The sequence below is a fragment of the Myxocyprinus asiaticus genome, chromosome 30, assembly GCF_019703515.2.
Source record: "Myxocyprinus asiaticus isolate MX2 ecotype Aquarium Trade chromosome 30, UBuf_Myxa_2, whole genome shotgun sequence".
Taxonomy (NCBI): Eukaryota; Metazoa; Chordata; class Actinopteri; order Cypriniformes; family Catostomidae; genus Myxocyprinus; species Myxocyprinus asiaticus.
The window spans coordinates 35,893,428-35,906,139 of NC_059373.1; the positions used below are offsets into that span (position 1 = coordinate 35,893,428).

At 36.5% G+C, this 12,712-nt stretch overlaps 1 protein-coding gene across 2 annotated transcripts in view; it reads right to left on the reverse strand.

The window, feature by feature from the left end:
* Positions 1-2,932: 2,932 nt before the first annotated feature.
* Positions 2,933-12,712, reverse strand: part of LOC127420729 (septin-7) — a 77,389-nt gene continuing 67,609 nt past the window's right edge. The window contains exons 8-14 of one of the 2 annotated variants that reach the window (XM_051663238.1): positions 11,742-11,838; positions 8,804-8,855; positions 8,467-8,592; positions 7,969-7,989; positions 5,806-5,941; positions 5,452-5,597; positions 2,933-4,132 (exon numbers count right to left, since the gene is read on the reverse strand). In XM_051663238.1, the coding sequence (XP_051519198.1) occupies positions 4,096-4,132; positions 5,452-5,597; positions 5,806-5,941; positions 7,969-7,989; positions 8,467-8,592; positions 8,804-8,855; positions 11,742-11,838 (615 nt within the window). In that variant the 3' untranslated portion in view covers positions 2,933-4,095. The remainder of the gene's footprint in view (positions 4,133-5,451; positions 5,598-5,805; positions 5,942-7,968; positions 7,990-8,466; positions 8,593-8,803; positions 8,856-11,741; positions 11,839-12,712) is intronic. The other variant, XM_051663239.1, reaches the window with a different exon arrangement.

Here is a 12,712-nt window from a genome sequence, read left to right on the forward strand (position 1 = left end):
CTAAAGACTGTGAATGTGCTGAATCTGCCTCTTAGAATAGCAGGCATGAGACATCTCGCATGAGTTTTTCTCATAACTGAAGTTCAATTATTGTTGTGTGAAATTGTACATAATGTTCCCGGTCTATCCAAGTTCAGCTCTATCGACTGCATGCCACCGAGAATAATTTTAACTTGTCCCTCAGCTTGTAAAAACAAACAAAAATGTAATGCACTTCCAATGGATGTTTATGGGGCAAGGCATTCCAGAGTGTTTAAAAGCAGAAATGAGAAGCTATTTGAAGCACTTAGTATTAATTCTTCTGTACTAAAATGTGTTATAAAAGCTATAAAGTTGTCCTTTCAGCAGTGGGACTTCTAGTTATGCATTATAGTGATTGTACTGTTTGATCCATGCAAACAGTCTCTTTCTGATCTCCTTGTGCTTCTCGTGTGAAAGTTATTGTGTTTACTGGCTAAACTTGGTCATGACAAGAGTTGAAAGTTATGTACTGTATAATATTGCACAAACAAGGTAATTACATGATTTTGTACACTAGTCTCATGCTAACATGTACAGTATAATGTGTTTGTCTTGTGGCTGAAATTGCAAAACAGTATATATCTGTATTTTAATATTTAATGTTATTTTAAAGTGCATTACTGTAAACAAACTGAGGGATGAGTATTTTCTGTTGTAATCAAGTCACAGATGCAGTCAGCTGAGCTTAACTTGTACTGAACCCTGAACATTCCTTTATATTAAGCCCATTTTCAATAGTTCAGAAAGAGACCAGTCAATAAGAGAGTCTGTCAATAAGAAACTTGGAAAGCAAAGCAGCAATTGAATCAGCCAGAAGTATTTTTCTTGAATGCTGGTGGTATATGAAAACATTTTAATATGAGATTTGGCACTGTCGTCAGAGATTTTCATTCTAATAGTATACGATTACTCAAGCTAAATTATGCCAAAAAATTAAAAGCTTCTGAGATGAATCATGATCATGAATGTAAAAATGTTCCAGTCATTTAATAGCAACATGAGTTTGACACTAAGAAAGATCCCTCTGCAAAGACTGAGAAGCTTGTGGATTTCAATAGACACTTTGGTAGCTTTACATATAGTATTTGCTGCCCTCTTCCTGTCAAACCTGTTTATGAACAAGGCACTGTTTAGGTCTTAACTGGGTCAGTCTCATGAAAACTGGGTCTTACTTAACCCCAAAATGTAAAGAAAAAGACATTCTAAAGTAAATAAAGAGTATCTTTTTTTTCCCCTTTTTAAATTTTTTTTGTTGTTGTTGGCATTTTGACATTATTTATAAGACAACAATTATAATAATATAAAAACATTTCTAACCCCACCTCAGTCGTCAGCAAGGCCAGTACTAGTACGCCTTTAGGGTGGGCAAAAGGTTCTCTTTTCGTCTGACCGAGGGGTCCCCCATTTCCTAGCAGATCTGGCTAAGGTGGGCCATAGGACACTACGGGTGGGCCAACCAGTCAAAGGGATGGGTGGGGGTGTGGTTGCCAAGGTGGGCCAAGCTCATGATTTGGTGGGCCATGTGAAGCTGGGCTTGTTTTCTAGGGGAGCAATGTCCCCTTAGAGCTGGCAGTGATTGTCAGAAACCTAATGCAGGGAAAGTACAAATCTTATTCTCATAACTGTAATGCAAAAAAGATTTTAATAATAATAAAAAAAGAGCATTGTGTCCAGACAGAATTATTTTCAGTACTGAAAATACTTACAGTAATAAGATGTCTTCACAGTACAGTAAAGAGAGTTTCGGAAAATTTACTTAATTGTCAAAAAATTGTCAGAAAAAAAATAATCTTGTAACACTTGATTTTAAGGGTGCACAATAAAACAATTAATTAAGCATAAATTGGGCAGTTATTAATAATTAACTGAATGCAGAGTAAGGCTGTCTTAGCCATCATTTACAACTTAATGTATTATTTTTGTGTAGAAAGTAATTAAATGAACTGAATGCATAATGCTATGTTATAGGCCTTATTTTACTATTTAACTTCATAAACGTCTTAATTTAATGTAGTTAATGATCTGTTTCTGAGATCCGCCATATATCAAGTTTACTAAACAATGTTAAGCCAGTAATTAAGGCTGATTAGTATTGACTTTACAAAGCTGTTACTAATAAATTACTAAAGTCTTCTATTAAAGAAATCTGGACTCTGTTCTCAAGTGAAAATTTGACCAATTCAAGTTATTGGTTTATTTAGCATTTAATAGTATTGAAGTTTATTTAAATACAATATGACAGTAATTATGACTTATTAGAACTGGTTTTACTGAATTGTTACTTATGAATTGCTAAATTAAATCTGACCCTATTCAAAAGAGAAATATTTACTTACACAAGTTATTAAATTGTATAACATTTATTAAGTGTTTACAGTGTTCTCTGCAAACTTTAATAAAATAATAATAAAGTAACTTGAGTATGTTAAACTTTCACTTTAGGACAGGGGCTCGAGTTGTCACTAGTAGAAGACTTTAGTCATTTATTAGTAACAGCTTTGTAAAGCCAATCCTAATTAGCCTTAATTACTGGCTTAACATTGTTCAGTTTAACTGATATATGACCTCTGAAACAGAGCATTAATTACATTACTTTCTACACAAAGTTAAAATAGTCATTATGCATTCAGTCAATTATTAATTATTATAATATAATTAATAATTATTGATTAATTATTATAAAAATTAATAATCTTATTCATACTAAACTTGTGCATCATTTAACAAATCTTAATGGTCCTAAAATAGACTTCCTTTTCTTTTTGATTTTGGAGTGAAATATGACCCAGACATGAGATGTACCCACTATCCTTTAATCCTGTGACTGTTATGTTATTGATATGTAGATTGATTTTTCATTAATGACAAACTGCCCTGAGAACATTAAAACAACCCATACAATTCAAGTGGCATCATCACAAGTTTATTATGTGACTTTGTACAATAAAAAAAATAATAAAGCAAAACCATAAAATGAGAAAAACAAATGATATAAAAAAGAACTTGCCGAAGTACATGACTGAAAGTTAACTGTGGTCTCGGGGGAGGCCATCTCAGGGTGGGAAGAAAAACCCCCACAACTGGCCAATAATGCCAGCTCACTGTCAGTTAACATGAGAAAGAACAGGACACACACCTAGTGGTCGTCATTAAACATGATCAAATTATTTAAAACAGCCTCACAATGTGTTACAAATCCTCGTAGTATTTGCATATTCATGTCTCACAACGGTACTAGACTTCTTTAAAAAGGAGGATTATCTGACATATCATGTGACATTCATCAAGGCTCTGAATGATGTGCTACCTCGTGAAGGAATAGTTCACCCAAAAATGAAAATTCTGTCATTATTCATAACCTTCTTTTGGGAGGAGGGGGGGACTATTCCTTTAATTATGATGTCACAGTAAACAAACAGTGAACCGGAAAGAACAAAAATGAACAAATATGACGAAACAATAGTAACTGATGTTATGTTTCATGAATGGCTGAGGTCCATGTCTCAATAATTTAAATTACACAAACACTGGAAGAACTTAACATTTCTGAAAGGGTAAAAAAAGCCGCAAAATGTTGTTTGACAACAGAAATGCCTGAGGTAAGATTCAGCCTTTTATTGACCTGGTCAATCAATAAGCAGTTGGAAAGGAGGAAGTGACCTCTGGATTATTAAACAAATGCAAATGATGGAGGAGGGGAATTGGTCGGTTACAGAACAAATCCAAAGTGGTTTTTCTTTCAAATAGTTTTGAATATCTCTGGGAAGTTCTTTACAATGTTTTAATTCTCTCAGTTTCTGAAGTCCAGCAAATGAACACCTGATGCTTGTAGATGTGGAAAAAGAATTCAAAGGGCAGACAGGGTGAAGTGATTCCAGGTCAATGAGGTGTCCAGAGTTATGTGATGCTCAAAGCTGTCCCCTCATATACCAACAGGGGAAAAAACTGCATCAAATAAACAAAAACAAGGGGCTGTATTTAAATGAATGGTTTTGTTTTTTCTTGGTCGGCAGACAGACAGAGGGTCCAGACTGGTTGAATTGGCAACTAGAATGTGGTGATGGTCCAAGAATTTTAAAATATCTTTTTCTTTTTGTTCTTTTCCAAGGTCCTTTAGGATTGAAGAGAAATTGAGGAAAAGAGAAATTAGAAGGGGGAAAAACATGAATAGGAACACTAACAATTATAATCTAGTCACAGAAAATCATAAGCTGATATGGTAAGTAGCTACTGGTGATATGCGCACTTGTGTGTGTGTGTGTGTGTGTGTGCGCGTGAAAGTCAGATATTGTCTCTGTTTAAAACCTAGTGCCCTGCTTTACTGTCTGCTGTCTACTTGGGCAGCTACCTTAAAAGGGAGCATCTTCACCCAAATGAAACCTCTTTAGCGACTGAAAGAAGACGCTGTTAATGAACAGCAGTTCTATTATTTCAGTGTTTCTCAATCTCTGTTCTAGTTCGTACTTTTCTCAGCAAGTTTGGAACTGTTTTGTGACATGTCTCATTTCACTGTCTCCTTAAGACGAATTGCTGTCGCAATCCTCATTTGTAAGTCACTTTGGATAAAATATACAATTACAATTCCGGTTACTTAACTGTTCCATTAACTATTATTTTACTCCTTTTGAGGAAGAAATATTTCAAAATAAGAAATGCAGTTTATTATTTTTACTGCCTTCAGCAGCCTGTTACCAAATGATGAGATCATTTCAGAAAATTGAATTTACACAGATGTTTTAATTAATACATTTGACTAATTCTTTCATTTGATTCAAACACCACTATTTACAACAAACATTTCACATTATTATATCAACAACCATCCAGTAATTACTCTGAATTCTCACTTGCTGTTAAGTAAGTTTTTGATTCACTAAAAAGAACCAGCTGGTAAGAGTCATTTGTTCAGTAGGAAGCGCTGTATATTTTGTGGTTAGGGTAAAAGAGTCATTTGTTCGGTAAACAGACTACAGTTATCGAGCTGTTTTGTGCAATAGATTCAAAAGAATCGACTCATAAGAGTAATTCATTTCAGGAATCTGACTACACTGTTCGCGCTGTATGTTACGTGTAATAGATTCAAAAGAATCAACTCATAAGAGTCATTCCTTCAGGAATCTGACTACACTGATTGTGCTGTATGTTACATGCAACAGATTCAAAAGAATCGACTCATAAGAGTCATTCATTCAGAAAACCGACTGCACTGGTCACACTGTATGTTTTCGCGCTGAAGATTCTATTATATTAATTTGAACAGGAATCGGACCACACTTTTCACTGATATTACACACTTCAGCTTTAAGGCAATGTAATTTTGCTGCCTTCTGTTTTAAACATATTCTGCATCAAGAATGAACCTTTGATGCCTAAAAATGTTCCCTAGCTAGGCAGCTCACTAGGTCTTGGAAACAATGCTGGTGTGTGTACCTGGAAGCGTCCAGCTTCTGCTGCTCCAGCAGGCGTTGTTGAGCCTCCCAGCTGACCTTCTCCTCCTCAAACTGATGTCTCTTCTCCTCCAGCTCCATGTGCTGAGCCTCCAAATTCTTCTTCATCTGCTCGTGACGACGCTGCAGCTAAACAGAACAAAACAAAACCAGAAGACTTAAACTCACCATGGAATACTAGACTACTTATTGCTTAAAGTGCAGAATCCATTGTATGCAGCATCCTATTTAAGTAGTACATGAAACAGGATGTTTTATGCAATTATAATGCAGGGGGTCAGGAACTGGCTCGTTAGCAGGTTCCTGTTAGCCCCTGTTGTGTGTGTGTGAGGAGTACCTCTGCCTCAGAGTCTTTGAGTTTCTGGATCTTCTCTTTAACCTTCATCTCAAACACCTGCTCCATCTCCATCTCCATCTTCTTCATCTTTGTCACATGCTCTCTTCTCTCCTCCTCCATCTGTGCCAGGGGGCTCCTACATTGACACACCCATACACAAAGATGCATACAACAAATTAATTCATCAGATTGTCCTGAAGCTCGACTTTACAAACATAAATACACTTGTGAGGCTGAAAAGGAGGAAAGAGGAGAACGAGGTGTGGAAGGCTTTAGGACCCAGAGCAGTGGAACTGTCCGACGGGTGAGAGTTAGTAAGCTATATCGCAGCTGTGTTAGTGTGCAGCCACAAGATCAACACTGCTCAAGCAGCTTGGGGACCTACAGAACCCTGGGTTTCATTAATAAACACTCATCATAACTAGTTAATATATAGAGAGAGTCTGGAGCTGGATTAATTAAAACCGGTTCACATAATCTGATATGAAGAAATGGCATTAAAGTCCGATGTGAATTTTTCATCATTCACCAAAAAATGCTTTAACACAAGAAACTTTCACTACAAATTACAGAAAGCAAAAAACTAAATCCACGACAAACAAAACAAAAACACATACAAAGCAAAAAAACAAACACATACAAAGCAAAGAAATTAAAAATACAAAACAAAAAAACAGAGCAAAACAAAAACAAAAACACACGCACACACACACAAAACAAAATACAAACAATGCAAAATAAAACAACACACAAACATAAAATAAATAAATAAAAAAATAAAAAAATGATATAATAGTGGAATTTGGGCAAATGTGTTCCATATCAGTGAAATGAAATCTATTATATTTAACTGCAGCACATTTTTTCATTTAATGAATACATTGAAACTCATTGTGAATTATGAAAAATTTGATTGGTTACATGTCTGAGCTTTCAGAGGGCTACAACAACTAATTAATAAAATCTAAATATCACTAAAATGATAAATCAATGATGAAAATAATCAACAATGAATTCAGTTATGATTAGTTGAATATCTTTGCACTTGCACTGCGACCTCCATCAGTGACGGCACTTTACAGTAGTGAAAAAATGTTTAGATGGGAAGAAAGCGACATTTGAAATATGGTACAGATCTGCATCTGAAAAGAGCCCAACCCAAGCACAATATAAAAATGTTTGATAAGCTCATAAAAGATTCCTTCTGCAGTTTTATGTGCTTGAGAGATGTCAAACCTCATCTCATAACTTACATTTTACTGATTTATTCTTATTTGTAAATATTATAAACTCAAGTCATGGAAGTTTACATTCTCAGTTTGCAAAACAACTTGTCTAAAACAGCAAGCGAGTCATTATTACTTCAAATAGGCCAACAAACTAAAATAAAATAAAATAATTATTTGGCAATACAATACAGGAAATTAAATGAATTTAAAGAATTAAATCAACAAAAAATAACCTATTATCAAAATACTGTTTAATAATGTGTTGAATTAAATCATAAGTGATTTAATGATGTCATACCAGCTGGGACATATTACCCTTGCAGGCTCGATATTGGCTGATTCAGTGGTTGAGGGCGTTGTCCATTTTGGGTCGACATCACTGTAGTCCTTATTTCACAACACTTAAGTGTCCCCTTAGTCTGCACCTTCAGTCTTAGACTTTGCTGAAAGTTGCTTTTAGCATCTTTATAAAAAGCTCCCACTCTTACACAAGTCCTACTCTTTGCTAAGAATTTATTGACACTTCAGTCAAAGCTTAAGAATATTCTTAAGAGCATTTCTCAGAAGTTTTATGCATACGGCCCCAGGTCCACCCATACACACATCCAAACCAGATAACCACAGAAACCTGTCCTGAGTTTTCCTATACCGCTAGTGACATTTAATCATTTAAGAAAACCTTTAATTACGTAGGATGAGTGTCCTTAAATTGGCAACAATAATGAGGACATCGAAGGCATGTCTAGAGAACTACAACACAAAACAGCAGTTAACAGAGTTCCTAACACTGGACACAAAGCTGGAACTGTAGTTAAAGACAGTAAGGAACATCTGAGCAGGTGCAGGACTCTGAATATGGACAGACAAAGAGAACGAGGGTGAAACAGAACAGAGGAAAGTACGAAGCAAAAGTGAACTTGTGCATGACACTTACATGCCTTCACCTGTGTCAAATCTAAAATCAAAAGAACACACACATACACACTTAGCATGCTCACACTGTACAATGTGTTAGAAAAAAACAACAGTAGCCGCTGAACGTATTTCTATAGTTCCCCTTGTGTTTGGTTAAGATGGGGACTCTTCAGGTAGACACTCTTTAGATACACATGTGTGAGGGTGAATGTGAATAATTGGTTAGCAAACTAGCAAGCATAGTTTGGACTATGCAGGGTTAGTGACAGCTCTGTGCTGAGGGTGAACAGCTATGCTTAGTGTATATCAGTCTGGCTGTGGGGTTAAGGGGTTATGACCATTGTACTCTGATCCTTTGCCTCCATATCACAAACATAGACATGAAAACATAATGATCAACTTCATGTATCATAAACAGACATAAGAAAACAGTATTGGCAATGTTTGTGAACACCTATTAACAGTATTTCTTGGGTTTGGATTATAGAAGGAACAAAAGACACACAAACAAACTCACTTCGTGAGCTGTCCTTTGCTCTTGTTGTTGTCTACCCCGTTGTAGGTGACAGCAGCCAGCTTCCTGCTGCGGTAGTTCTCATAATGCACATTGTTGGTCACATCCTTCAGGTCCTGCATGTGAGTTCTGATGGGGTGGAAAAAGAAATGGATAAGTAACAGATTAAAACTTCAGCCTGTACACACCAAGTCATTTATTAGAGTTGTCTCTGTCTATTATGGATGCTTGGATGGTCTGAACAGGTGAACTGACTGATCAGGGGTCAGTTTGAAAGAGTTATGTGAATTCCAGTTCACTCATCTGGTATTAGTGATGGTGAAGAAACAGAGTTACTTACCTGATGAGCATGTTTCGAAGGATTGTGAAGTCGCAGTGCTCCCCATTCTCCACTAGAAAAATAGAAGATGATGATGTGAAGATGTATCAAGAAGATATTTACAACATAACAAACACCTACAGTAAAAATCTATTAAGTGTCATAAGATGCGAAATGACAGGTTATTTTGATTTTTAACGCTGCAATGAGCATAAAACGTGGATGAGTATGATTAATAACCGTGTGTGCAAAGTTCGAGTTAAGGAAGTTGTTCCAAGTAAATAAATGTTCCCAAATCATTGCACATTAAAAATAGTATGTTGAAGGGGACTTAATGTTGACTATTTCCAGTGAATATTTCAAGTATGCACTGTGCATACTTTTGGGGTTAACACTTTCCACAACCCCTTTGCACTACATGAGGATAGTTTTTCAATGCTTCTTTGATGGTGTGACCAAATGCAATAGAATGGCATTAATGTATGTATACTGTCTTAATTCATTCTTGGCACTATACCGCCACCACGACAGAATGCACTTCTATCAAGGCTTATATTCAGCCTTACTCTACTAACTGATATTCAATACAAAAACTGTCCAGCAGGTGGCATCAGAGCTGGCACTGACTTGTGACTCCTGCTGCAATGAATGGAGCAGACCCAGCCCTCCTTCCTAACCACATGCCATCTGTGTGCTTACATGCTGCTTAAAATATTCAAGACATTCAAAACTCACCAGCTCTATCTATCTATCTATATCAACTACCCACCTATCCATTTACCAATCCATCTATTCATTTTTCTATCATCTACCTCCTACCTATTGATTTACCTATCAAGCTACCTTTTTACCTCTCCTTTTACCCTTCTAACTACCTATTTTACCTATCAATTTTATTTGGCATATCTTATCTATCAATTCACCCATTTACAGACCTTTCCACTTTTTTACCTACTGTACATACCTTTCTATCTTCCATCCTTTTACCCTCCTACCACTCAACCTACCTATATTTGTACTTTTCTACTTACCTACCAACCTAACTGCCTACCTTTCTACCAACTAGGGGTGGGTGATATGGCTGCAAAAATTATATCTGGATATTTTTCAGCTTATTGACTGAATTCAATAGCTTGATAATTATATATTTGCTCTTAAATGGCATTAAAAGTTTTTTTTTTCTTCTTTTTTTTTTTATTTAGAGGAACTATCATTTTAACCAAACAGCCATTGTTCGTTCACTCACTTTTTGGAGCCCAGTTGAATTTGATTATGACACAATATATTACTTAATGATTCATATTATTGTTTTTATAATTTTGAGCATTACATTTGTTTTGGTGTCCTTTTTACTTCACATGGAGCTTTTATTTTGGCGGAAAGCTGAGAGTAGTGTCCTTTTTACTTCACAAGGAGCTTTTATTTTGGCAGAAAGCTGAAAGCTTTTATTTTGACGGAAAGCTGAAAGTGTTGTCATTTTCACTTCACCTTCACTGAGAAAGACTATGAAAAACACCACATATCTGGTGAAACGCATCACCTCCTCCTTATCTCTGATACCGTGCCCTGTTCTTAATTTTTACAATAACTTTCAGTGGTTACATATGCATGGAATTGTGTGAATGTGTGAACCTGCAGTGCATTGCTTTCACAATGCACGTGAACTGCTCTGAGACAGTTTAAAAGAGTGTATCATGATCCACGCATGCTCACACAGACATGCATTCATTGAATTAAATTGCAGCCTTTTACGGGGTAATAATCACATATGACAATACTGAGTTTTTAATGTTATTTAATAACTGTGCAGCCTCGAAAGCTTAAAATGAGTCTAATGACGCACACTTTGGGAAACACAGTGGCCAAAAAACACACACTACAATCCTGCGATATTCATTGCTAATTTTATATTGCCAGCAAAACCACCTCAATAATATGTTGATATTTGGTATATCACCCAGCCCTAATACTTACCTTTCTACCTACCTATCTGACAAACATAGTGGCAACAATGACTCTAAACTTGGACACTGTAACCCTGCTCTGAGTTCAGGTTACTGAGAGGATTTGGCTGAAACAACCCTGGTGATTTCGCAGGTCAAAGAGTCGAGAATAGAGGGGCAGATCTGGCCTGACATCAGCTCCAGACAAATCGCTTTAGAAAATCCACTGGGCTCAACAGGAACGTTCACAAGAAGTGCAAAGGTGATCTGACAGCTTTTACATTGATTGGAATAGAGTGAGCAGAAGTTACAAGGAGTAACATCACAGCAAGCATCCCGACCTTCTGCTTGAAGTGCATAAGTTTAGAAATATCAGTGGACTTTCATCTTCAAAGCTTCATTCATGGCTCCAGCAGAGCTCATATTTCATACTGTATGTTTACAGCGCATCATGTGACAGGCCCTACAGGAGAAACATCAAAGGACACACACTTCCTGTTTGCAGATCTGCAGGCTCACTTTTTGTACAAGCCCCTTTTTTTCATTAACTAGCACTTTAGTTCCCAGTTCACATCCCTTCCTTCCAGCTTGTTTTCATTAACACACTTGTAAGAATGCCAGCCTTGCCAGTTAAAGGGATACTTCAACCAAAAATGAAAATTCAGAATTTTCATTTAAAGTAAAACTTTTTGAGTGCAACTTTAACAGATCACTTGATTTTTCACTGCCAGAGTCTGTCCTGAATGATTCACTGGAGGCTAAACATCATTTGGTGAATGTGTCACATGTAAAGACTTCTTGTACTGGTTAAATGGCTGAAGTTTCTGATAGATGTGATGACCCCAGCTTAGAAAAAAGCAAATGTTGTTGTTTAACTTTGATATGGAGTAACACACATCTCGTGGACTCTGCATCAGTGTGACATGGGAAAGATCGGCTGTGTACTTGTGTACAACACCACCCTGAGGGCCTGTTTTACCCTATAAACACACACTCAGTGACCTTTCACCCCTTACCTTCTGCCACGCCCCAGGGGTACTGCCGCCCTCGTACACGCTTCCCATTGACCTCGATGATGGTGTTGCTGCCCACCACAGCCAGAGGCAGACGGTCCTGAAGGACACAAAAATCACACATATACTGTATATATACATATTCACATATGTAACATGTAAAAATGTAAAGACATAAAGAGAGGCTGGGAAAGCGCGGTCACAGAATCAGGCAGCTGATATTGACTCTTCATCATAGTCTGTGAGTGTGTGTCTCTGTTTGACCTGTTTGCCTGGTGGAGTGAATTAAAGAGCCAATATTTGATCAGTTAATGCTCTGCGAGTGTGGACTGAGTTTGTGGAGTGACGTGGGAGTGAATCCCTTAAATTACTGTTCTAGGAGTCACTCCCAAACTGCGATGGTTGACATAATAACATTTCCCTCTTGCGGCTGTAAAAAAGAAACAAGAACGGCACCTGTTTCCTGTGAAACTGTTGCCGCAATTTTTGACCAAAGGGTTGATGACAAATAAGGTTGCCCAAGATGATAAAAATAAGAAATCTTTTTAAAAAAATCTAGTATAAAACATATAAATCAAGTTGGTAGAAATGTAATCTTTGTTGATTTCATAAATTTTTGAAAAACTATAGCATTTTTTATAAAAAAAAATTATTTAATGACTTAAATGTCAAGTGGTTTAACCATCAATCATTAATATAAAAAAATGATTAAAAACTTGTTCATCATAATAGATGTTATTTTGTTTAAGGGGTCACTTTATGCATTTTTACTGATCGGATTGCAATTGAGGTGGTGGTGGTTCGGAGGTGGTTTGAGCTGATCAGATTCATATCTGTTGCAAATCCATCTTGGAGGGCATTTACACTTTTCATAATCAGATAACAATCCGATCAGCAAAAATGCATGAAGTGACCAAAAGTAAATACCCCTTCAGATCAGCTGTCAGCATCCAAGAGAGTGGCATGACTGCATT